Source organism: Petaurus breviceps, unplaced genomic scaffold (assembly GCF_028583685.1).
Source record: "Petaurus breviceps papuanus isolate PSGF00001 unplaced genomic scaffold, PetGlider_PUasm1.0 80, whole genome shotgun sequence".
NCBI lineage: Eukaryota > Metazoa > Chordata > Mammalia > Diprotodontia > Petauridae > Petaurus > Petaurus breviceps.
Genome location: NW_027186540.1, coordinates 20,007,896 through 20,035,751, shown reverse-complemented (window position 1 = coordinate 20,035,751; position 27,856 = coordinate 20,007,896). Strand labels below are relative to the sequence as shown.

At 35.0% G+C, this 27,856-nt stretch overlaps 1 protein-coding gene across 4 annotated transcripts in view; it reads left to right on the top strand.

Moving 5' to 3' along the window:
* Positions 1-13,332, top strand: part of LOC138176034 (protein PHTF2) — a 183,952-nt gene extending 170,620 nt beyond the window's left edge. For all 4 annotated transcript variants that reach the window (XM_069106769.1, XM_069106766.1, XM_069106770.1 and 1 more), the window contains 3 exons: positions 533-628; positions 9,757-9,882; positions 10,825-13,332. In XM_069106769.1, coding sequence (XP_068962870.1) covers positions 533-628; positions 9,757-9,882; positions 10,825-10,845 — 243 coding nt within the window. In that variant the 3' untranslated portion in view covers positions 10,846-13,332. The remainder of the gene's footprint in view (positions 1-532; positions 629-9,756; positions 9,883-10,824) is intronic.
* Positions 13,333-27,856: the final 14,524 nt, after the last annotated feature.

Sequence of the window (27,856 nt, the reverse complement as noted above, 5' to 3'; positions counted from 1 at the left end):
ACTTGCCCAAGGTCACACAGCTAGTTTTTTTGTGTGGGTCCTCCCGACTCTGGGGCCGGTGCTTTACTCACTGGGCCACCTAGCCGCCCCTATCAGATACTTTTTACATGTATAGTCTCATTTAATATCACAATTCTCTGTTATGTAGCACTGATATTTTATCTTCATTTTATAGGTGAAGAAACAAAAGCTCAATTTCCCAAAGCACATGACTAGTATATGGTATAGCAGGTACTAGATCCATGGTTTTCTGACTGTTAAACTTGTGCTCATTCTGCCATATTGTACCATAAAGAATGACTATTTTGCTTGATGGGTTTCTGAAGATGGATTTCATATCTACATTGATAGAACATATTTTTAAGTCAGAAAACCTAAACTAGTTTATTGACTTTAGTGCCAGTAAAACCTTATTTATTCTTTTACTATATGTGATTCTGTGAAGTAGACTCATTTTAAAGTTAATTCATGATTTTGTCTTTTTTTTAAAAAATGTTGTATAAAGTGGTGTTTAATTGGTCCTTTTTGTTAGATAAACCTGTACTTGAAAATGGAGAAGAAACCTAATAAGAAGGAGGAACTGACACTAGTTAATAATGTCTTGAAACTTGCTACTAAATTATTGAAGGTAAGAATAAAATTGAAATTAGAGTATAACATAGATCTGCATGTGGTGGTATTATTTTGCATCTTGTTTAGTTTTCTTCCACTTTTCATCTTGATTCATAGCCCTTAAAGTCTTCAAAATATTTTTAGTTTGTTTTTGAGCATATTCATATAATTTGTATGCCTTGTTAAAGAAATCTCTACTATCTCATAGTTTATCATCATTAAAAATATATAATTGCTAGGATCTGAACTTAGATGTTGAAAATAAAGAAAATTCCTTCTTGATTTTTTCATTTCATATTTATTAGAACAACATAAATTCAGCTTAAAAGGATATGTAGTTATCACAATGCATATACTAATGCAGTACAAAGAGTGTGTTGAGTAAGAGATAACTCTAGGTTTTAACCTCACTTGTGTCACTCTGCCCAAAGCCATTTGGAGACTTGCAGATTACTTTAACTTTCCTGAACCTCAGTTTCATCATAAGCAAAATGATAGTGAAATACTCTTTATGATGATAGAGTATATTAAGTATAACTTATAGAGACATAGATGAGACTTACATGAAGACAGCTCCAAAATTATTTTTAACAGTTTGAGAGAAGTCATATAAAAACATTTTCTGCTTATGCATAGGTCAAACAAGCTAACTTTGATATTTAATTCCATGCAAATTGGTTATTTCATAGAATTAGATAAAGTTATATCCATTCATTTTTCCATACAAATTTTAAAAGTACGAGGAAATTTCAAGGAGATTTGTGTTCTTGTTGGGTGTTTTTCCATCGATGCTGATTACAACTCATTTCAAATTCTCTTCTTTTTTGTGGATTACAGTGGAGCCTGGGGCCTTCGGTTAGTTTTCTCTTTTTTCTCACTATATAAAACTAGCTCATTTTTTTTCTTTCTGGGCACATTTTCCTGTGGGATTTCATGTGTAATGTGTTGTAGCTATTGGTACACATCACGTGTTCCTCCAATTGCCCTCTGAGTGATCTTCAGCTTCATTTGTTTGGAGATTATAGCATAGGGTCCAGAGAGTCAAGAACTATAGGGGGAAAAATAAAAATAGAGAAATAGACCAAGGGAATAGAATCAAGAACCTGATGATTATTTAATAAATGTTTGACAAACTCACTAAGGAATAGAATTAATTTAGTTTGACAAATATTTATTTAGTACCTACTGTGTGCAAAGCACTAAGATACAAAGGCTAAAGTGAAAGTCTCAGTATTAAAATACTACTAAATAAAATCTGAGAAAACTGGATCGCTATATGACCAAAAAAGGGCTTAGATACACACCACAGTAAATACTTAATCAGAGCAGTGATCTAAATTTGAGGGGGGAAAATTAAACACCTTGTATAAAAAGAAATAATATAGCTTCAGCTATAGAAAAGAGGGATTCTTTTATCACATTAAAAGTAAGAAATCATTAGAGATGAAATTGTACAACAAAAACATTATGTCTAAAGGAAAAGAAACATCGGAAAGAATGCTTGCAGTAAATTCATTGGATAAAGTCAGTGTGGCTTAGGGAAAAGACAGTTGGACTTGGAGTCAGGAAGGCTTGGCTTCCAAGTTTTGCCTTTAACATATTGGCTATGTGACCCTAGTAGGCAGCTCTCTAAGAACAGTTGATTGTATATTATAGAATTCTATGATTGTAGAATAGTTGCTGCTATGCATTGGTATAGAAAATTTCTTGATCAGGAGAAGTTCCCTATTCCAATGAACTCATAGGTCCAACATCTAGAATCCATGAGGAATAGGCTCATAATTATAAAATTGTCCCCCTGTGTAGCATTGATCAAAGGACAGGACCGAAAAAGGAAATATGAACTGTTTACTATTTGAAATAGTGCTCAAGTTCCATAATCATCATAGAAGTGAAATCAAGACAATTGTAAGGAACACATTTTTGTTTCCACTGTAATGGAATATCTTTTTTTGAAATTATAAAGTTTCATGTTGTTGGGGCTTTGGTGAAGCAGGCATTGGTGAACATTGAGTAGTGTAAACATTATAAAGAATATGGCTATATATATAATAAAGGATCCCCAGACTGATCATACCTTTGGACCCAGCAATGTTATTGCTAACATCCTGTATCAAAAATATCATAAAATAACTTTTTTTGTTGTTAAAAGAAAAACCACTAAGTTATAATAGCAAAATATTGAATAATGCTTAACCAGATTAAAAATTTAAATTATGTTAATGTATAAACTTAAAGCATAAAGAAAATATGGAAGGTCCTGTATGAAGTGATACAGATTATTTCTATAAATATATATTTTCATAGCTATTTTTCTGAAGAAAGAATGAAGCAAAACAGTATCATGGTGGTAGAATTTTAGTAATAGAAGGAGACACAGCAAAAGCATCCTATTTTCTGGGTTGTTTTCTTTTTTTAAAATAAGTTTTTATTGATATTTTCATTTTCTCACATAATCAGTTATTCCAAGTATCTCTCTCCCTCTGTCTCCTTTTCCTAGAAAGTCATCCCATGAAACATAGTATATATTGGAGAGGAAAAAAAATCAACACAATTGATCAATGCATTAAAAAAGTTCAAAACCATGTGCAGTGTGTAATATCTATTGACCGCCCCCCTCCATAAAAGGGTGGGTTGGGGGAGTATTGTCTCATTTCTTTATTTGACCCTGCTTAAGAATTATAATTTTGTTACATTTACTTTTGATGTTTTTTGGGTATGTCATTGTTTTTCCATTTACTCTGTTGTTGTTATTGTGTGAATTGCTTTCTTGGCTCTACTTCCATTTGCATCAGTTCCCATAGATCTTTTCCTTCTTTGTATTCATCACATATATCATTTCTTATGACACAGTAATATTCCATTATATACATAGAACACAGTTTGTTTAGCTACTCTCCACTTGAATGGCATCTACTTTGTTTTCAATTCTTAACTATTATAAAAAGTGTTCAGTCTTAATAGTTCAGAATATATATGGGAACTTTCTTCTTATAGGTGACTTCCTTGGGTTTTAAGCCCAATAATGGAGTCTGTAGATCTATGAGTATGATCATTTTAATCATTCCATTTGCACAATTCCAAATTGCTTTTCAAAATAATGGTGCCATTTCACAGTTCAATAGCAGTGTAATTAGTGTGGCTGCACTTCCAAAGGCCTTTTATCATTGACTGCTGCCATTTTTCATCATTTTTGCCAATTTTCACGGTGACGTAGAACCTCAGGGTTATTTTGATTTGCATTTGCTATTGGTGATTTAGAGTATTCTTTCATGTGATTTTAAATACTTCTTAGTCTAGATGTGCTAATTCTGTCATTGCAGAAGTTTTTTAGTTTGAAGTAATCAAAATTATCTATCTTTTGAAATTGCCTCTATCTCTTGTTTCATTAACAGTACAACTCCTACCTCTATCTGTGCTGTTTCTCTTGCAATTTTTTTTAACATTCTATTTAGGTTGCATATCTATTTAGAATCTGTTGTGGAATATGGTAGGATATCGTAGGATATTGGCCTAAGTCTAATTTCTGCTAAATTGTTTTTCCAGAAATTTTTAAAATTTTAATTAGGTGTTTTAGCCTAGGCAGTTTGTGTTTTCCATCTTACCAAATACTGTGCTTTTGAGCTATCTACATTTTTTAATCAATACCATATGATTTTGATGATTGCTACTTTATGGTATAGTTTGAAAGTACTTTCCCGTTTCATTCCTACTTTCATTGTTTCCCTTGATAGTCTACTCTAGATCTTTTGTTTTTCCAAATGAATTTTGTTATTTTATGAAGTTCTGTAAAGTATCTTGGTGATTTTAGTATAGCATTAAAAGCGTACATTAATTTTTGTAGCATTATAATTTTTATTATATTGATAAGGCCTATATTCCTCTACCTATTTAAATTGCTCTTTATTTCTTTAAGGAGGAAGGATCACTTTGTAATTGAATCTGTACAAGCCTTTAGTGTGCTTTGGGAGGTTGATTCCCAGATATTTTGTGCATTTTGTAATTAGTTGGAATGGAATTTCCCTTTCTATTATTGCTTCTTCTATTATTATTACATAAAAATATTGGTGACTTTTGAGATTTTGGAACCTGCAGTGTTGCTAAAGGCACAAATTGTCTCAATTAGTATCTTTGATGATTGCCTAGGATTTTCCAAGTAAATGATCATATAAATCATCAGTGGATAGGGATCTCCTCTTTACCTATCTTAATGCCTTTAATTTCATTCTCTTGTCTTATTGCTGTATTTCTGGAACTATGTAAAATAATAATGGGGAGAGTGGTTATCCTTACTTGATTCCCTGTTTATTGGAACAAGTTCTAGTGTATCCCCATTTCTTCTAATGCTTATTTTTGGTTTTCGATAGATGCAAATTTTTTAGCATAAAAGAAGTGTAGTACTTTGTCAAACACCTGTTAAGGTGATCATGTGGTTTTAGATGTTTTGGTTTTTATTATGATCAATTATGCTTGCATCACAGTATAAATTCCACTTCATCATTATGAATGATTTCTTGGATAAATCACTGAAGTTTGACAGAATTTTATTTAAAATTTCTGAGTCAATGTTCATAAATGATATTGACCTTTAATTTTATGTTTTAAATTTTCCTGACTTGGGTATTAGTACTCTATTTGTTTCTAGTAAGGTGCTTTCTTTTTTAATTTCTGAAACTGATGAAGTGTAGGTGCTAATCATTCTTTTAAAAGTTTGATATAGTTCCTTCTATGAGTCCATCAGGACTAGGAGATGTTTTTCTTTGATTATTCCATTACTATTTCCTTTTTCTGAGTTTGGATTATTTAAGATATCTATCTGGTCCTCTATTTTGGTATTTTTATATTTTTGAAGGGATTCTTCTGGGTTTGGTTTTTATTTATTTATTTTGTTAGTATGTAACTGTGTATAAAATGTTCTGATTATTCATTTTATTTCTTCTGGTTTTGCTATAATTTCACCTAGCTCATTTACTATTTTATTGATGTGATTTTCTACTCGCTTCTTTGTAATCGGATTAGGTAAAGGTTTATGAATTTTATTAATATTTTCTAATTATTATAATGTAATTATAATAATCTATTTTTAAACTTTTAATTTTCTTTTTCACTTCTTAGAGGTTTTATTGCTTTAAATTTATCTATTCCTCTTTTGGACTGGGTTTCCAATTTTTAAAAATGTATATTCAACTCATTAACCTTCTTATTTGTTTTATCAATGTATGTTTCTGAGGTATGATTTCTTTTCCCCTGAGGATCATGTTAACTGCATCCTAGAAACTGTTGTATGTAGTTTCATCATCATTGTTTATTTTACACAGTTATTAATCATGGCTATGATTTGTTCTTTAACCTACTCTTTAGTTAGGGTTTTATTGTTGAGTTTTCATTTGGGTTTGTATCTTTTTGTTTTTTCTTCCTGAACCAATTACTGTTTTTAATGGGTTATGGTCTATAAAGGTATATATTAACGATTTTTGCCTTTTTGCATTTGCTTCTGATATCTTTGTGTCCTATCATATGATTAGTGTTTTAAAAGTCCCACATGGTGCCAAGAAGTATGTATGTTCTTTTGCTACCCCACTTAGAAGATGACATAAATCTTTTGACTCTAGTTTGTACAGCAATTTTTCTTATTCAGTTCTGTATTTTCTCTTCTGTTTATTTGTTAGTCTTATCCAAAACAGAGAGAGATATTAAAAGCTCCTTTTACTATTGTGTTACTGTCCATGTCTTTTTAGAGCCCAGATGTTTCTTTATGAATTTGTATGCTAAGGCATTTAATCATTTAAGTTTATTACTGTAACAGTTAAAATTAAGGTAGACAGTGGCACAAAATTCCAGCATGATCAATTTTTTAGTAAAGTGTGAATTTACCAATAAATAAGATCTCAGCTTCCCTAGCTAAGAACTTGAATGAGGGGGACAGCTCTCTTTTATAGTTTTGAGGCATATAGAACAAAGAACAAGATGCTGTGATCCGGGAACAATTATGATTGGTTTGTGATGGTTTTCCTCCCATTTACTTCCATGGAGGCATATGGACCCAGAGAGGATATTTTGAGGTAAATGGACAGTAACACAAGCCCTTCTAATCTTTCTCTGTTACAAATGGTCTTGACAGCTAAAAGCCAGGGAAAGACAAAAAGAAAATGGTCTCTAGACCATTATCTTTAATGACTTGGTGCAGAACTTTCAAATCAAGTATTTTCAAGTAGGCCAAAACAACATTTTAGAAAGATTATACTGTATGAACAACTTGAGTTTATACTAGAAATGCAAGGATGGCTCATCATAAGGAAGACTACAATATGATAAGCCATATTAATAATATAAATAATACAGACCATATAATTATATTAATAGGTGCTGAAAAAGCCTTTAACCAAATCCAAAAACAATTTGTACTAAAAACAAAACACCAAAAATCATAGGAACAAATGGACCTTCCCTTAAGATAGTAAATAATGTTTAAATCTAAGAACAAATATTACATTTAAAAGAGAAAAGTTAGAGATCTTTCCTATAAGATCAGAGGTGAAGCAAAGATGTACGACTTTGTAATATAATACAGAAAATGAAATGGAAGGTAGCTAGGTTGTGCAGTGAGTAGAAGTTTGAATTCCTCAGACACTTAGGAGCTGTGTGATGCTGAGCAAGTCACTGAATCTCTCTTAGTCTTAATTGCCTTGTCTATAATATAGGGATAATAAGAGCACCTGCCTTACAGGATTATTATATCAAATGAGAGACTATGTTAAAGTACTATATAAATGCTAGCTAAGTGTTAAGTATAGGTAAAGAGGAAATAAAATTATCTCTTTTTGCTGATGACTTAATTTTATACTTAGAAAACTTTAGGGAGTCGACTAAAAACTAAAGAAAATAATACCTTCAGAAATCTGCTGGATATAAGATAAATCACCTAAATCATTAGCATTTCTGTTTATCGCCAACAAAACCCATCCAAATGAACTAGAAAGAAAAACTCCATTCAAAATAACTACAGAAGTTATATGCTTTCTTCCAAGATTCAGTCTCTTTGTAAAAATAAAGATGGACTTAATACAGTTGGAGAAACATTAATTACTCGTGGGTAGGTTAAGCTAACATAATGAAAATGACAGTGCTGTGTAAATTAAATAACTTAATCAGTACTGCATAAGTCAGATTCCCAAAAGAATGTTTTATAGAACTAGAAAAAAATAATATGTGAAGAATCTAATAAGTTATAATGAAAAAAAGAATGGGAAACAGGGTCTCAGAACCAGATCTCAAATTGTGCTACAAAGTAGTTATCATTAAAACAAATTGGAACTGTTTTAAAAAATACAAAGATGAGTACAATAGCTGAGATACCAGCAAACAGACACAAACAAACATAACGCCATATGCCATGCGCTGTAGCACCAATGCCATATTCACGAGGCTAACAATGACGAAATATGCGGGCATGGTTCTCCACCACAAAATATAACAGACTCTCCACAGAGAAGACAGGAGCAAAACACTGAAAGCTGAATCCATCATAGTAGCTAGAAGGTAATACACCATAACACCAGAGAGCCACACCATCCTTTAGCCTTCCCACAAACCAACACGCACAAACATAACTTCCTGCTTGCCTGCCATCCTCTCTCTCCCACTGTCTAGCTGCTCTGACTCCCAGCTTCCTGTGGGCTCTGCTCCACCCTTCAGCAAACTCCTCCCATCACAGACTGCATGTGATTACATTCAGCCTAGTAGGGGGCAGGGAAGTATCTTCGAAGCAGGGAAGGTCTTCAGATTCTCTTAGGCAGGGAAGATCTTTAAATTACCATTACCATTACATACACCCAAAGACCCTAGAAACTGGGATGGAAGGATTCATTATTTGCCAGAAACTCCAGGAGAAACCATATAGCAACTGAACAGACATTATATTTAAACTAATACTTCACAGCGTATGCCAGGATGCTCCCCAGATGGATAACAAGGATCAGATATAAAAAGATCACATCATAAATTAGAGGACCAAGGAAGAAGTTATCTTTTATACCTTTAGATAAAAGAAGGGTTAAAGCTAAAAAAATATTAAAGAGGATTACATAAGATGAAATTGACTATTTTGATTTTATATAAAAAGATCTTCCACAAATAAATCAAATGTAAAAATTAATAAACAAGTAATTGAGAAAAAATCTTTACAAAAACATTTTTTTTTCCTGATAGAGGCCTCATTTTCAAGACATAAACGAAATGAAAGAACCAAATCCATTCTGCAGTAGATAAATAGTAAAAGGCTACAAATAAGCAGTTTTCAAAGGAAGAAATCCAAACTGTCAACAATTATGTATGAAAGTGCTCCACATCATTGAATTAGCTGTGTGGGGTGAGAGTAGGGAGTAAAGACATCAAAGGTTGAAAGCCTGGGTAACAAGAAGAACAGGGATGCTGTCAACAGTAATAAGAAAATTTGAAAGAAGAAAAGATGTTGGTCAAAGTTAAAGAGTTGTTTTGGACATGTTGAGTTTGAGATTCCTGTGGAACATCTAGTTTAAGATATATAAAAGGCAATAGATAATCTTTTAGGATATTCTGAATTGCTACCTTCTTGTGTACTGTTGTCCTTAAAAGATTTTCCATCAAATCTCTTTGCATTTATTAGAATAGTAAATATATTAAATGTTAACATTTATCATTCAAATAGAAGTAAAGACAAAAGAATTTTTGCTGTTCCTTCCCTGTAACCACTTTCTTTTTCTATTGTTTTGGGATTTTTTTTTCTCTTAAAAAAATAACAACTACATTTCCTTGTTTTAAGTTTAGCCATTTTAATAATCTCTAAATGTGTACACAATAGCAGGTGTTGATTCTTTTAAGCATTGTTAAAGTATTTCAATGTCTTTTGCCTTGAAGTTGTTCAACAGAGGCAGTATGTAAAGAGGACTGGATTTTGAATTGGAGGACTAGGTTCAAATCTAGCCATGTAATCTCAGGCAAGCCATTATGTAAACTCTATGTAACTTAAGTCTCTATGGGTAAAGTGAAAATGATTCTTACAGTTCCTTCCAGCTCTGGCTGTAATCTTATGCCTTTAGAACCTAATTAATTCTAAACTTTGTTATGATGATTTCATTTTAATGATTTCTTTTTCTTTATTGCTAGGAATTGGACAGCCCCTTCAGGTTATATGGGCTTACAATGAATCCGCTGCTTTACAATATAACCCAGGTTGTCATATTGTCTGCTGTTTCTGGTGTTATCAGTGACTTACTTGGATTTAATTTAAAGGTGAAAGCTTGCTAAACATTTTCTTTCTTTAGTACTAGAATGAGTATTGTGACATTTATTTAGCTTTAGACACTCTAAATTTTATACGTATATAGTGCAGTGGAGGCTTTTTTGTGCTCTTGTAGGAGTAAAGAAACTGCCCACTTAATTTCCAGGAATGATATGCATTCTATATTTATAACCCTATAGCAACTAATAATTTGGAGAATTTTTTATAAGAAAGACATTTGTAACACTCCTTCCTCTCCAGTTTTTTTTTTTTTGCTAAAATGATGTTATACTTATAAATTCTCCAGAATATTGCAACCTTTTTTAGAGCCTTTGTTTTTTTTTTTTTATATACCTGTGATTTCATTGGTGTAGGGGACTTTTATGAGGAAACTGTCTCTATCAGTCCAGATCTAGAGCTATTCCTTGGTGTATATAGTATTAGAGAGTTCCTTGGGGGGTACTGAGAGTTTGAAATCTACGTAGAGTTACAGAGCTAGTAGGTGTCAGAGATAGGATTCGAACCCAGGAGTAATGACTCTGAGGTCTTTGTCCATTATGCCCTGCTGTCTCATCATAGAGAGTGCATGATGTAACCATGTACTTAGTACAAATTCCAATATATTTCTGTTACAAGACATAAGGAAACTTCTTATTGTTTTGTTTTAAAAATAGCTCAAAAGTGGGAGGACAGCTAGGTGATGCATTGGATATAGCACTGACCCTGAAGTCAGGAGTATCAGAGTTAAAATCTGACCTCAAGACACTAGCTATGTGACCCTGGGCACGTCACTTAACCCCAATTGCCTCCCCCACCCAAAGTCCCCCAGAATGATTTTATGACCTAGAGAAGTGAGGATGGAGAATGTTAGAGAAAGGTATGACTAATTCTTATTCTATAAATCTGGCTTAATAACTTGAATGGTCTCTGACACTGTATCATTTTCTCTTTAGCTTTGGAAGATCAAATCATGACAATGTCGAGAAAAGGCCTCATCCTGTTTTCTGAAACAAGAGTACTGACTAAGCTGTCTAAAAGCAGTCACTGAATCTGTGCTTCAGAAGCTACAGTCTCCTTAAAGGATGTAGCTTAGAAAATTGAAGTGTTTACATCTGACTGTCTTGTGCAATTGTTATATTTATTTTTACCTTTTCACTGTTTTTACACTTTAGTCTTTATATTTTATTTTCAAACATTGATATACCTAGTTATTGAAAGGGTGATAAAAAACTGATATCCATGTACTTGAGATCCTGGTAATAGTTCATAGTCAGTTACTAATGTAATAGATCCAGAGTATAGAAGTCATTGCTGAGAATTGTTTCCTCAGAGGTAGAATGAACTTGCCTTACTTTAGAAAAAAAACAAAACTTCTTTAGGTTAAACAGTTTATGTTTCTGTAGACACAAAACTGAATACAACTAGCATTCTGATACATTCAGAATGACTTAATTGTTCTGAAAAAGAACCAACTGTAGGTTGACAGAAATAGTTGAATGATTTATTTACTATGTTAGAACACTTTCTAGATCCAGTCAGAGTTTACTCTGTATTTTACATTTGGAGCAATTCCAGGATCTAAACTGATTAAGCTGCAGTTTAAGCACCCTTCAGTATTAATAAATTAATATGGTATTATATAAAACAGGTCAACAAGTGCTCTTTGATGATAAAACTCTTAATAGAGCAATAATTGTAAATGGTTACAATGCTGTAAGGTATTTTGATATAAATTTACTAGTAATAATTGTATTTATTTGAAACACTGGGCTGTTTGCACATCTCCAACTGTGCATGCTCAAAATGTGCACTTTTAAAATTATTACTTTTAATGTGTATCTTTATATAAAGAATATGCTATAGTGTACTGGGGCATGATATGGTATCCTTTTGAGTGAGGTCTATATGCTCATCTCACAAGTGAAGTGCCTCTTGATTTTACTAAAGTACCTTATGTTTACTCAAGTAAAATAGATTTTCCCCCCCATGGTACACTATAGCATATGCCATTTTATACCACACTCAAGTGAACAATCTAAGGATAAATACCCATAAAGGAAGATATATGTATACACACACATACATCTGTTCTTAGAACCGTATAAAAATTTTTCAGAAAATTGCAGTTTTTAAAAACTCTGCCCTTTTAATTTCATCTGAGATATACACCTCCCTTTCTCATTGAAATAAGGGCTGTTTAGAAGTATAATTTTTCTAGAAAATTGATTTCTCCACAAGTGTCAAATTGAGTACTTTATCTTGTTGGCATATTAGGGAGATGGAGTTAACTTGAAGGTATCTTGTTGAATCTTGATTTAAGATTGTTGTATTTGTATAATCAATTATGACTAACAAATTTTCTGAAAACTGGACATTAGCCCCAAACCAGGACTTGTTTGAAAGAAGTAAAAATACTGTTTGAGACAAGTCCATCATGTTAAATACATTCAAATCCTTATAATTTTTAGGAAGTTCAACATTGTAATTTATAAATCATTCATTGGAGACCAGTATATTTAGTTCGGTATTCACCCAAATCATAACTTCAAATGAGGTATGTGTAAAGAGTAGAACAATGTAGACAACCCTTTGTTCTTATCATTCCATACAATCAGTAGGTTTGGGGTAATTAAGCCTCAAATTGTGTGGTATACACTACTTCTATGTAAAGCAACAAGTAAGTATTTTGAAGAATTTGCCTGTGTACTAATAAGTTTAATAATGACCAAAGTGCATTCTGATTTTTTGAAGGAATGTATTACTGGAGCTTTAAGAACATATTTAGTTTCTCATGTGAAAAATTAGGCTATGTCTGATATGTTTCTTCTTCCTCTGTTGTCTCTTGTTGGAGTTGTTTTTAGGATTTATATTTTATAAACAACTTTTCAAAAATAAGGTACAAACCTACATAGAACTTACATTTTGCACAGAATATATTTTGAGAAAAAAAAGTACAGCATGAGTTCTGTTGGGGGTAAAAGTGAGACTTATATCTCAAAAAACAGCTTTTTATTTCATAATGGAAGTATTTTTGAGAAACTTAAATGGTGAATATACTGATTTAAGAAAGCCTGTTTTAGAATTAAGTTGGGAGATGAGTTATTAACTCTGGTTCACCTCTCAACAACTTTTTATTATTCTGCTGGATTATGTCACTAATGTGGCAGTAAAAGGACAATAAAAATAATTTGTCATTGGAAGCAATTTTAGCCTGTCAAAGAAGCAGGAAAATGTAAATTGTTGCCATTAAATATGTCATAAATGTAAGGAAATTAAAGAAATTGTTGCACATCCCATAACATAGAAAAAACAGGTCAAAAATAGAGGTAAGTGGAAATGTGGCAGATATCGTGTGTTAATTATCTTTCTGTTTTCTTTTGTTTTTTTGCCACATATATTGTAACTGAAAGTCTGATCAGCAAGTTTAAAATAAAGAAATCTGTGGCTGATGGTATGAAAAATTGGCAGTAATTTTTAAGAACTGATTCTCAACAACTTGCTATGGCTATATGTACATTAACTTGGTAATTGTCATTATTAGGACCAAAGGAATCCCAGTTAGAGTAAGGAGAGAAATCTAAATTCTTTGAGTATAGTATAACAGAATTGGAAGTAACATTTCTGTGAAAGAAAAAGGGATGATATAAATAGAATATAAACTCTAATAAAAGTAATAAAGAAAGAGATAATAGAAGGCTAGAACAGAAGTTAGGAAAGCTTAAAAATAATTGAACACCCTGAAAAAGAAGTAGAGGAAACAAACAAAAAATTCAAATGAGACAGAAGAAATATCAGTAATGTGAAAAGAGAGGAGAAAATGGAAATAACACATAACTACAATAAAACATATCTGGACAGGATAATAGAAAGATAATCTAAAAATCATCAGGCTCTTAGAGCATGGTGAAACAATAACATAAAAATACTCTATTTTAAGAATCAAAATTGATTAATAATAGAATTATTAATTAAAAAAACATTAACAAATCTATAAACTTTAACTTGACACTTCGTACTAACTGTAAATGTGAGATTGATGTCCAGTGGACCGACAAGTTGACATACTACTGTAGGAATTCTCTCCCCTAGCATTCTTGCCATTTGTGCTATAAACAAAACCTGAAGAAAAAGGAAGTTAATAGCTAAAACAAAAGGATAGTTACGGGTTCTTCTTGGAGAGGTAAACAAAGGAATTACAGTAATATGTTTTATTATCCACCCAAAGGCAATGAGAAACAATTTCATGTTTTCATAGGACATTTGGTCATTAAAACGACAAGGTTTGATATACTCTTGTGGAAATTTAATACAAAGTTCTAGAAATGACCTCATGCTATAGGGATTTACATTTAAGTTACAATTTAGGAAGTATTTATCAAAGATATATTCTATGATACTAAATCATAATCAGTTTTATGAATCTTCTAAAATTTGTTAAGAACCTCAAAAACCTACATAGTCTGATAATTGGTTATTTCTTTACAAAAATGGAAATAAGTGAGAATGAGAACTACATTGGAAAACTTGGATCAGGAATAAGGTATGAGAGTCTAAAGATTTGTAGACTACATTAAAACTGCACATGTCTGATCATGAATATTCACTTTGACAATAGAATTGGTAGGTATAATACGTGGTGGGTGCTGAATAGTATTGCAAAACATGAAATGGGTATTTTAACAACACAAAATAACTCATTAATTATCTCTATGTATGCCACTTATTTGTTAGAGCAAAGAAAATTTAATACAAAACAAGAGCAAAGTAAGATTAAACCATACAACTGAACAATTTAATTCTTCCCTATTCAAACAAGGTAGGAATAATGTAAATTTGGTCATGGATGACTGAGACTCTAATGTCATATACGCATTTAATTGCTGTAACAAGGAGATCAAAAGAACAAAAAGTGCCTTAGTCATCAAACACTAGATTTACCAAGCAGAAAAAATACCAAAAACACTTGTTTGAATTATAAAGTTGTGTCTAAAAGCTACATATGAACTTTCATCAATCTCACGAATGCTTAGAAAGGAGTTAGAAATAAAAATTAGCTGAAAGAAAAAGAACAGATTTGGAAGAGAATTTAGAAGTCATCAACTCCCTCATTTTACAGATGAAGAAAATGTAATCTAGTCAGATTAAGTAACTTTCTCAGGATCACAGAGCTAGTAAGAATTTGAAGCAAGATTCAAATGCAGATTTTCTTTATTTCAAGTCTATACATCCCAATTACATTCCAATATACCACTAGACCAAATATACAAAGAAATGCTGGAGTCGACACAATTTTGAGGACTTTGATAGATCAATTCATAAGGAATCTGAAGGAAGAAAAAGTAACAAAGGGGTGAAAAGAAAGGAATCACACCATATTAGTATCACCCCCTGGCCCCAGGACTAAGAAAGGCAACTATTGACAAATGTCTACTTTCCCATTTATGTAAAATATTTATGAAAATCATCTGTACCCACATTGAAAGCATATGTGATGAAGGTATTAGTAGGGAAAAGGCAGGCTTTTGGAAGCAAACACAGAAAATCATGTCTGTCATCACACAATTGACCAAAAGAGTACAAGAGGCCACTGTGCATATGTTTGCCAATTTTTAAAAAGTATTTCATTAAGTAGAGCAAAATATAACTTTAAAAATCTGTCTTCCAACAATATGTCTGTCATACCTCAAAACCATTTCAGATTCCTTGGAAGGAGATGGTAGTGGTGATGACAGTATTTATATAGTGCTTTAAGTTTTGAAAAGTGCTTTACAGAGGTTTTGTTTTATCCTCACAACAACCCTAGGAAATAGGCTTTATTATTATCCCAGTTTTACAAGTTAACAGCCTGAGGCAGACAACTAACATTGATGACTGATAATTAGTATGAGGGAGATAACTAGATGATGCATACTTACTGAAGATATTTACCACTGTAATGAATAAGGTCAAGCACAGAGTACAAGTTGAAGATGGTCAAATCTTCCAGATGGCCCTCTTTGTGGATGACACTACACTGTGGTCATTAAACCTAAGAACATTACAGCATCTTCTGAATGAGATCTGTAACCCTTCTAAAGAGTTTGGCCTGACCATAAACAACATTTAAAAAACTAAGTGGGGATGTCTGGGGGTGGGGCCAAGATGGCAGCATAGAGAAAATTCTCAGCTGAGCTCTCTCATTTCCATCCAAACAACTTTAAAATTGCCTCAAAAAGAATAGAATTCTGGAATGATAGAGCCAATAAGAAGTCAGAGTGAATATTTTTCTGTTCAAGAAACTTGGGAGTTCAGAAAGAGAGCTGTGACATGGGGGTAGAGTCTAGTCCAGAGCCCACATGGATAAAACTCTAGTAATGGGACTAGTTGGTGGTGACAGAAGCAACAGCAGCATTGGGATTTCTCAAATCAGAAATAGTAAGGGGACCTGGGAATTGGTCAGAGAGAGATTATAGGAGACCCTGTTCTAGATCTGGAGGCAGGACCAGGCACTGTCAACTCCAGTTCAATGGTGGAGAGGACCACATTTGGTTAAGAGGAAGCAGGAACTCTGAGGGGTAACATAACTTTTGGTCATGATGGATCAGAGACCCTGAGGAGTACTATCTATTGGGACCAGGGGCTCTTCCTGAGTCAAGGACCAGAAGAGAGCAGTGACCACATTTTCCCCCAGATCACACCACATTGGTAGCACTAAAAACTTCCAAACCCCCAGAAAGTTCTGAAAACTGCAAAAAAGCCTGAAGCTTGAGACAGTTCCTCCTTCCCCTCCCCCCTGAAGAAAAGTATACCTACAAAACAGAATTGACCAAATAGAAAAAGAGGTACAAAACTTGAGAGATTAAAATAACCCCTTAAAAATTAGAATTGGGCAAGTGAAAGCTAATGACTTCATGAGAGATCAGGAAACAAGAAAACAGTCAAAAGGACGAACAAATAGAAGAAAATGTGAAATACCTCTTCAGAAAAACAACTGGCCTGGAAGACAGATCAAGGAGAGGTCATTTGAGAATTACTGAACTACCTGAAAGCTATGAACAAAGAAAAGAGTATACACATTATATTTCAAGAAATTGAGGAAAAGTGCTCTGATATCCTAAAACCAGAAGGTAAAGTAGAATCTACCAATTACTTCCTGAGATTACAAAATGAAACTTCCAAGAATATTATGGGCAAATTCCAGAGCTCCGAGACCAAGGAGAAAATAATTCAAATAGCCAGAAAGAATCATTCAAATACCATGGAGTCACAGTCAGTATTACCCAAGATCTAGCAGTTACTCTTGTCAAGGAGCAAAGGGCTTGGAATATGATATCCCAGAAGGCAAAAGAGTTGGGATTACAACAGAATAGTCTACCCAGCAAAACAGTGCAATCCTTCAAGGGAAAAAAAAGTAATGAAATAAAGGACTGAAAAGCATTTCTGATGAAAAGACCAGAGATGAATAGAAAATCTGGCTTTCAAATGCTAGCCTCAAGAGAAGCATAAAAAGCTAAACACGAAAGAGAAATCATAAGGGAATCAATAAGGTTAAACTGTTTGCCTTTCTGTATGGGAAGAGGATACATGTAACTTAAGAAATTTTTTCTTACTAGGGCAGTTTAGAAGGATTCTATATAGAAAAAGGACATGGGAGTGAGTTGATTATATTGGAATAATGTGAAAAAGAGCAAGGACTGGAAAGGGATGCCCTGAGAGAAAGGATATGGAAGAGGAAGAATAGGGAAAATGATCTCACTTAAACAAGGTGTGTGGAGGAGATTTTACAGTGGAAGAGAAAATAGTGAAGGAGTGGGCAACACTTGAATCTCACATATAAATTGGTTCAAAGAGGGAACATTTGTGTGCGTGTTTATGTGTGTACTCAATTGCTAATAGAAACCTGTCTTGTCCAATAGGGAAGTAGGATGGAAAAGGAATAAGAAAAAGTGTGTGTGTGTGTGTTGGGGGGGGGGAGGGGCAGAGTGGTGGTCATAAAAGGGGAGTAGATAAAAGAAAGCAGTGGTTTAGAAGGAAAACAGATTTTAGAGGAGGGGTTAGATAAAAAGGATAAATAGAAGAAGATAGAATGGAGGGAAATGCACAATTAATAATCATAACTGTGAATGTGAAGAACTCGCTTGTAATTTGGAAGTGGATGGCAAAATGGATTAGAAACCAGAATACAACAATGTTATTTACAAGAAATACATTTGAAACAGACATAGTAAAAAATAAAAAGCTAGAACAGAATCTTTTATGCTTCAGTTGAAGTAAAAAAAAAAAAGGCAGGGGTACTTATCATGATCTCAGATAAAACAAAAGCAAAAACAGACCCAAGTAAAAGGTATAAGCAGGGAAATCCACATCTTGCTAGAAGACATCATAAACAATGAAGTAAGAGCAATACTAAACATATATTCAACAAATGGCATAGCATCAAAATTCCTAAGGAAAATTTAAATAGATTATAGGAGGAAATAGTAAAGCTGTACTAGAGGAGACCTCAGCTTTCCCTTCTTAGAGCTAGATAACTAACCATAAAAATAAATGAGAAAGAAGTTAAAAGAGATGAATAGAATTTTAAGAAAGGTATGCTAGACCTCTAGAAAACACTGGGAGTTTTTCTCAACTATACATGGCACCTTCACAAAAACTGAACATGTCTTAGGGCATAATAACCTCACAACCAAATACAGAAGAGCAGGAGTATTAAATGCACCTTCCCTTTATGACACAAATATGGTTTTGATACCTAAACCAGGTATAACAAAGAAAACTATAGACATTTCCTTAAGGAATATTCATGCAATATATTAAATGCAACTTCAATAAAGAGCTGTGGTAGCACAGGTGGGTCAAGGAACTAATCTTTGAAACAATCAGTTTCATTAAAGAGAAGGACAACAATGAGAACTTTTCAAAATTTGTGGGATGCAGTCAAAGCAATACTTAGGGGAAATTTTATATCTCTAAACATGTACGTCAATTTAAAAAAGCAGATTAATGAATTGGGCATGCAACTGAAAAAAATTAGAAAAAAAGAACAATTTAAAAATTCCCAATTAAATACATCTTGAAAATCAAAGGAGAACTGAATAAAATAAAAGTAAAAAAATATAAATAAGTCAAATAAAAGCTAGTTTTAGGAAAAAGCCAACAAAATAGAATGGGTGAATGTACTGCCAACAAAGATGAAATTAAAGCAATTACTAGGAAGTACTTTGCCCAATTTTATGCCGGTAAAACTGACAATCTAAAGGAAATGGATTAAAATTTATAAAAATATGAACTTCCCAGATGAACAGAAGAGGAAATAGAATACCTTATTAACCCTATCTTAGAAAAAATTTGAACAAGTTATCAATGAACTCTATAATTAAAAATTACCAGGACCAGATGAATAGACAAGTTGTTATCGTTGTTCATCTTTCATTTTCAAAGAGGACCAGTGTCATTACAGGGTGATATCTTCACTTGCATGTGAATTGGATTTAAGTGAGAGTGAGTTGTGCAAAGTGGTCAGCTTCACTTTCTCTTCCAGAGTCACTGAAGTCCAGGGGCAAGACAAAAGTCAAGACTGTCTGGTGATAGCCCAGGATGTGGTGGATGAGCTTGATGTCTTTGGCATTTGGCAAGTTCTAAGTACTCCACAGCACCTGCTTCAGCCACCTGCATGGCTATTGGGATAACACCTGCTCATTCTGTGGAGAGGTCTTCACATGCTTGCAGTGTACATTCCGCTCATCCACCGATGACTCTGAGGCCTGTCAGTTCCATTATCCTCCCAGTCCTCCAAGCTCAAAACCTAGGAGTGCTAACCAGCATGTCTGGCACATAATGGGCAATTAATAAATGTTTATTAAATTGAATGATAATTAGATATGACAAAGGTCCTTATATAACAGGATTTTGTTACTTGATAAATGATAAGAATTTCATTATTAAAACTATAAGGTTATCCTCATTCCCCAGCTATCAACCATTAATGTATGAGCTACCAAAGTCCTTGAAAAGCTGGTTCATGTTATTTCCTTATTGCTATCACTTTTTATTTTTCTGCACTATTATCTTTCACCAATTTCTTAGCTGATGGATCTTAATAGGAAAAAAATACCGACTTGTACTATAAGTATAATTTTGGTTATATTACAGGATCATACACTTAGAGCTAGAAGGGGCCTTAAAAGTCATTTAGAACAACCCCTCATTTCACCAGTAAGAAACAATGCTTTGCACAGTTACTGGCACATAGGTGCTTAATAAGTGTTTATTGACTTATGGTAGCTATGGTGTATGTTATGGTTTTGTTTCATCGTGCATGATGTCACACAATTCTCATGTTTCTCTAAATTCTCATGTTTTCCTGGTGCAGTAAATACTATTAAATTCATATGCCACAATTTGCTCATCTATTTCCCCAACTGATAGGGAGATATAGACAGTTTAGGCCACTCATTGTCATGTAGTGTCCACTTTACAAACACTTGTATTCCAAAAGTTTGTCGTTTTGGAACTTTGGACTCAAGCTACTCTAGAAAAAGTGTTCATAGGATACATCAAATTATGTAAAGAATGATTTTATATTATGTAAACACATATATTCATATTTGTGTCTAATGGTAGCCATCTCTAGAGCAGTGGGGAGAGGGATTGGGGAAAAAGACATTTACATAATAACTTTAAAAGGAATAGCAAGCATCTTTGTCAAGATCCCAAATTAGGTCATAAATAGTTGGACACAATTGAAAATGACTAAACAACAACAATAAAATCAAATTCCCTTTATGACACAAATATGGTTTTAATACCTAAACCAGGTATAACAACAACAAAAAAGAAAAACTATAGACTTATTTCCTTAAGGAATATTCATGCAAAAATTTTAAATAAAACATTCTCAATGAAATTACAGCAATAGATTACAAAGATCATACACTATGACCATATGCAATTTATACCACAAATGCAGGGCTAGTTTAATATTAGGAAAACTATCAGTATGTGATTGATCATATCAATAACACAAAAGTATGATTAGATCAACAGCAGAAAAAATATTCGACAAAATACACCACCCATTCCTATTAAAAAAACCCACCAGAATAGAAACAAAGAAAGCATTCTTAAAATAAGCAGTATCTACCTAAATTAGAGCAAGCATTATCTGTAACAGGAATAAACCTGAAGCTTTCCCAATAAGATCAGGGGGAAGCAAGGATGTCCATTATCACCACTATCATTCAATATTGTACTAGAGATGCTAGCTATAACAATAAGAGAAAGATCAAAGGAATGAAAATAGGTAATGAAGAAACAAAATTATTGCTCTATGCAAAATGATGGTATACTTCCAGAACCCTAGAGAATCAACTGAAAAACCAGTTGAAAACTAGCAGCTTCAGCAAAGTTGTGGAATATAAAGCATGCCCACATAAATCATCAGCATTTCTATATACTACCAACAAAACCAAGCAGGAAAAGATAGGGAAATTCCATTTTAAATAACTACAAACAATGTAAGTTGGGACTATATGAACATAATTACAAAATACTTCACACAAAGACAAATCTAAACAACTGGAGAAATATTAATTGCACATGGGAAGGTTGCCCCAACATAATAAAAATTACAATTCTACCTAAGTTAATTTACTTATTCAGTGCCATACCAGCAGATTGCCAAAGAAGTATTTTTTGGAGCTAGAATCAGTAGTTAACAAAGTTCATCTGGAAGAATATCAAGGGAATCAGTGATAAAAAAAATGGTAAGTCAGTGTAGCAGCAAGCACCCCAAGCGTCCTCAGGGTTTGCCGCCCATACAGGTTCTTGGATCTGCTTTGATAAAGGAAAGCAACTCAAAATGGGTTAACAAGCTTACTTTAATCAGTCAGACATATATCATTTACCTTGTTCAGGGGAAAAAGGTCAGCACCCCGAACTTCAAAGCATACAGGCAGAATTATCAAGACAGAAACAGATCAAGTAGACAGATTTCCAAACTGTCCAACCATTACATCCATACCCAGTCAACATCTGGGTTTCCACATCTGGGTTTTTCAAAGCCGGGGGACTCTCAACAACGGCTTCCCAGAATTCAGATCAAATCACAGAACACTTCTCAAAGTGAGTCCCAAAACAAAGCTACACATCAGGGTTTATATAGCCTCCTGGCTCAGAGAATGTAACAACCTTATTGACTCACTGGCCAATCAAGAAGTATCTACTGAAAAACAAGCCTCCCACCCCAGGCTTCAGGTGCACTTTAGCCTAGGGGCAGGGAAGATCTTCCAAATTTGCATTCCCATTACAGTCAGCCTTGCAGTTCCAGATTTCAAACTATACTACAAAGCGGTAATCATCAAAACATTTTGGTCTTGGCTAAGAAATAGAGTGGCAGAGCAATGGAAATAGATTAGGTACACAATACACAGTAGGAAATAACCATAGCAACCTAGTATTTGATAAACCCAAAGACCCAAGCTCTGGGGACAAAAACTCAACATTTGACAAAAATTGCTGAGAAAACTGGAAAGCACTTTGGCAGAAATTGGGCATAAACCACTATCTCACACTGTAAACCATTATAAGGTGAAAATGGATAAATGATTTAGACATAAAGGGTGATATCATAAGGAAATGAGAGTAGCAGTGGAAAACATACTTGTCAGAACTATGTTAAAGAAAGACTTTGTTACAAAACGAGAGAAGGGATCACAGGAAGTAAGACATAATTTTGATTGCATGAAATTAAAAGGCTTTTTCACAAACAAAACTAATGTAACAAAAATTGAAGGAAAACTAGAAACTGGGAAAAATTTTAGAAGTTTCTCTGATAAAGGCCTCATTTCTCAAATATATGGGGAATGGAGTCAAATGGAGGAAATTGTGAAGCTCCTTTGATGACCCAAACTTTGCCCAGAAATAAAGATCCATCTTTTTAATACCAATATTCTTTCAGTAGTGTTGTATGCCTACTAGTCAAGGAGCCCCATAGCCTCCAAAGAATTAAAATTGTGCAGTGGAGAAGGGCATGATGGATAAGAGCTAGCCACAATATAACAAATATAAACATTCTAAGAAAAATTGAAATAAGAGACATCAGGGAAATGTAGATGGGCTGATGACATGATGAGAACAAAGCATAACAGGTTTCACTGTTAGGAACTGTCCCGCCGGCAGGAAGCACAAAGCAGAGAGCATGGTTAACACATAAGGTAGACCACACTATGGTAAAAATATGGGGGAATATGGAGAAGAGCTGAACAAGAAATGCAGGCATGGACAGATAGGCATGATATGCATTGGTAGAGTGAACATTCAAAACTGATAAGTTCACAGATCCATCTAAGTCTTGCTAAATTTAATTTATTTATATTTTATTTATAATTTATATTAAATTTATAAATGGAAATCAGTCTTGGTTTGGAAAGGCTCACTAAAGTAATTCCTCTTCCATTCTTTTTGGCAAGCTTCTGTCTCTCTTTCATTCCCATATCTCCATCATCATCTTGCCTAGAAAGTGGCAGAACCTGTACGGTAAGGCTTTGTAGCTAAACTTTGTGCCTCCATTTTCTTAATCTTCATCCTTTTAGAAGTTCAACTAAGGAGCCAGGGAGATGGGAATTTAACCGCTAGAACCAAACTCTGCTACTTACCACTCTGCATACATAGTTCATATTCAGAAGGGGAGGAGAAAGGAGGCAGGAATGAAAGAGGTCAGAGGTCACTTTTTTAGAATATTAGACTTGGATGGGAACTTAGAAATAACTCATAGAGTCTCTCATCTTACAGATTAGAGAACTGGGGTTCAGAGCAGTTAAATGCATTTCTCAGTCACACAGATCACAGCCAGATCTTCTGCCTGCCACTCTGGCATTCTTTTCCGTTTGCTTCCCGAGGGAGAAGTCCAAGTTCACGACAGCTACATCACAGAAAAGGGGTAGGGGGGAGGCCTCAACACTCAGCACGTTCAGGCAGTATTGCTAATAAAGATATCTGTCAGAATGACGATTAAAAGTTGTGAAAGGAGCAGTGGTGACTAGAACAAATTTGGTGTCTATTTTTGACAGTCTTTGTTTCATGTTTACATATGTAAAGATGGTTTTTATTTTGTTTCTTGGCAGTAGTTATACCCAGAGACCCTGTTGATCTTTGTTGCAAGCTTGACAGTACGTATAAATGACACTGTTCCTGCCCTACGGGTATAAAGAGAGATGATATTCTCAGGAATATAACCTGTCAGATGAGTGGCATCTGTGAAATTTAACCACTTTCTCTTCCCCTGAGTGCTCATCAGTAAAGTGCAGTTCTAGCAGGCCTTGGAAGAAGAAATGAGTTTTAAGGGAGTGTTTGGAAGGGAGACAGACTAACAATCTGGCAGAGAGGTTGAAACTGCATGAGAACACACCTTCTCCTCCTCCTCCATCCCTCACATCCCTCACTAAACTGAAAAAGGGAACGGAAGTGAAAAGAGCATGTGATCCAATGTTCAAGCCTTGTTTCCTAGTTCCTTTTTACTGCTGCATAACTTGGACATCTGGCATAGATTCTGGTACGAGGAGAAAGAAAAGCCCCTCACCCTTTCTTATGAAAACTTGCATGGAGTGAGAGGGTGACTGTGACTTGCTCTTGGAGGAAGAAAGAACTTCAGCAATAGCTTCTCGGCTAGAAGATGGCTACTCATGCCCAGGGACTGAAATAAAGTGCCCCCTCCAATGGCCCCAAACGAGGGTTTCCAAGAAGAATACACTGCTTCAATCAAATGAAAGGAAGACTATTAGTGCCAATGAGCAAAACACTCTTGGAGTCTGAATTCCCTAAAACCATAGCTCCAGAGTACATATCTGTGTGTTTCCTTTTCATACCTAGCCAGAGGACAAAATTAGTCCCAAACAAAAGCATTCAATTGCAGTCCTCGTCCCAAAGCCCTTCTATGTGGGACTCTTTCCTCCTTAGTGGAGATAAATGACCTGCCCTGGGTAAGCAGATGGGTGGAGTTGGAAGGTGAGAGCACCAGTCTCCTCTAGGACTTTGTAAGCTTTGAGTCACTTAGGATATGATATCTCTGGCCTCCATCCAGAGGAAAGATAGCAGGAGCTAAACTCATTTCAGGTTGCTAGAGAAGACTCTGGGAGATGAGAGGAACTGGCAATCTGCTATCCCCAGAGGGATACACTAGAGATTAAAGGGAGTTTCCCCTTTGGGTGAAATCTAAAATTCTCTCTCTTGTGCTTGACTTTTGTTATCTCACACCCAGTGGGAAAGCACTGTCACTCTGTATTGTCTGGTATCTATTCTATGTATACCTTCTCTGATTTCTAGGGGCGGGAGGGGTTTGTTTGTAGGGGGAAGGCCGGGCAATTGGGGTTAAGTGACTTGCCCAAGGTCACACAGCTAGTAAGTCTCAAGTGTTTGAGACCGAATTTGAACTCCAGTCCTCCTGACTCCAGAGCCGGTGCTCTATTCACGTCACCACCTAAGCTGTCCCCAGATTTCTGTTTTGTCATTATTTGGACAAATGGATTTCTGTGCTATTTGGCTCCACCCCATTTGCTATGTGTATTCATTGTGGAATCAGTATTTGGTAGCAAAGGGGTCAAGACTCGGATATAGAGCTTGGGGTGCTCCTTTCCCCCAGTAATAAAACAGCAATCCGGTGTTAGATTGAATCTCATCATATCCCCAGGAATAACAATATCTAAGGGAGCATTTAGATATAATTAGAACCCAGCATCCTCTCTCTCTGAGGAGAGCAGAAGGCTTCCAGCTCCAACTTACTGCTCCTATTTTTGGCAGGAATTAAAGTCTCTCTCAAAGAAAGGAAGAGGAGAAGAGACTCAAGATGGTTATTCTGTCTTCCTTTGAGCTAGATGCAGGGAGATAGCCCTCACCACAAGCGAGGGCTATATGTGAGCCCTTTCCTTAGATGACATGGGACCCCTTTCCTTACATGAGGAGGTCTCTCTATATAGCAAAATAGCTTTAAAGAAAATTAGCAACAGAACACCTTTCCCTAATAAATGTGGGGCAGCCTTTGACCCCAGTCACGATCTTCTTCGCCTTTATACTATTTCCTCTCTAGGTTTTCCTGACACCCCTCTCTCTTGGTTATCTTCCTCCCTGCCTGACCTCCCTTCAATCTCCTTTGCTGGATCTTCACCCAGGCTACACTAACTAACCAGGTGCTATCTAAGGCTCTATCCTGGGTCCTCTTCTCCAACTTTATCAGAGATCTTAAGCTGGAGTCCAGCTCAGGGGGCATGTGAACTTGGATGAGAAAAAATATACCTTTAGTATGTGAAATTTATAATTTCCTCCAATTATGAATTCAGGCAATAAACATTATTCTGGGAAGAGGGCATAGGTTTAACCAGACTGCCAAAGGAAAAAAAATGATGGAAAAAAATGGATTAAGAAGCCCTGCTGTATACTGTCTTGCTTGGTTAATCTTATCAATGCCCATTGGGTTCAATTATCACCTTTCAAGATTGATGGGAAAAGTGGACACATGTTTGGAAAGGTACATACATGGGGGATACTATAATCATGGTACATGTGTTGAGGGGTGCACACATAGGGAAATCAAGTCTAGGGCACACATTCAGGGGAGACCCAAAGGAAATGGGTGTGTCCGGGTTGTTCATGTGAAAGGATACGTCTGTGTATGCTGGTCATATGCATGGAGGGGCAGCTCATGCCTCTGAGTCTGCAAGTGATGGCAGTATGGTCCTCACACTGGGCCTACTCTGTTGGTCTCCAGACTTCCACTAAAGGCTGCATAGCTATACTCGGTTCAGCTCAACAAGCAGTGTCCTTTGAATGCTTCTCCGGTACCTGCTTTGCTACCTCCAGTTTCCAGTTCAGCTGAATTCCATGCCTCTCTTTCTTAAAACAAGAGCAGATGCTGCCAATTTTTTCAGTTTAAAGCCCACAGACTTTTCCCAGATTTCTTGGAAAAGGCAGAAAAGTTTTGCCTAGGAACCAGTGATAAACCATCCCAATTTTGCTCCCTTAATCTCTGCTACTGAGGCCTCTAATATCCCTCTGTCTGGAGATTCTCAGACCCTGTCTCAAGCTCTGTAAAACAAACAGCAAGATCTTCCCAACTAGCTAATGCCTTCAAACTTAGACTCATTGGAACCTTTGGAGGCAGTAGAGCGTTGGTTTTGGAATCAGGAAAATCTGAGTTCAAATGCTACTTCAGACATGTATAATCTGTATGACTCTAGACAAACCATTTAATGTCTCTCTACCTCAGTTTCCTCATATGGAAAATGAGGGACTTTAACCTGATCACTTCTAAGATCCCACCATTTAGATCTAAATCTATGATCATATTCTTTGGCCTCCTCTTCCTGGCCCAATGACTTAGAATCTAGTTCAATGTAAGTACTCCATCTACATGCTCTTACTTAATCCTTCTCTGAAGATGGCCTTAAACAAGAAAAGTAGGTTAGATAACGGTTACTTGCCTAGTAGGGTTCAGGGTTCCTCACAGTTTTTGAACCTTAAGCCTCTTCTATGTCCAATTCAGAAGAGTAGGCATGAAAAGAACCACAGAGACAAGTTAATACCCCCAAGGCAAGGTCATTGTCTCTTTTATTTGCCTTAAAGGCATCCCCAACTCTTTCTTAGAGAGATACAGACAATCCCAAACTCATAGGCTCTTTGAAACATTCCATTAAAAATAGTGAAACCATCAGCAAGACAGGAAAAAGCAAGACACATCTAGGGTTCAGAAACTGTGGGGGACCTCATGAACAGGCTAAGCAAAATTGTAACAGGTGAATTTTCTCTTGAGAGGTGATGTGGCATTGTAGATAGCAAATTTCAGAAGCAGAAAAAACCCCAGTACCAAAGAAATAGGTTCAGATGCAGTTTTTAAAAATTGTTGTAGTGGCCTCAAACTTTCTTTTCTGTATCTCTTTCCCTTTTTGGTGCCTCCCCTTAGAGACTGTCTCTACAACACACACACACACACACACACACACACACACACACACACAC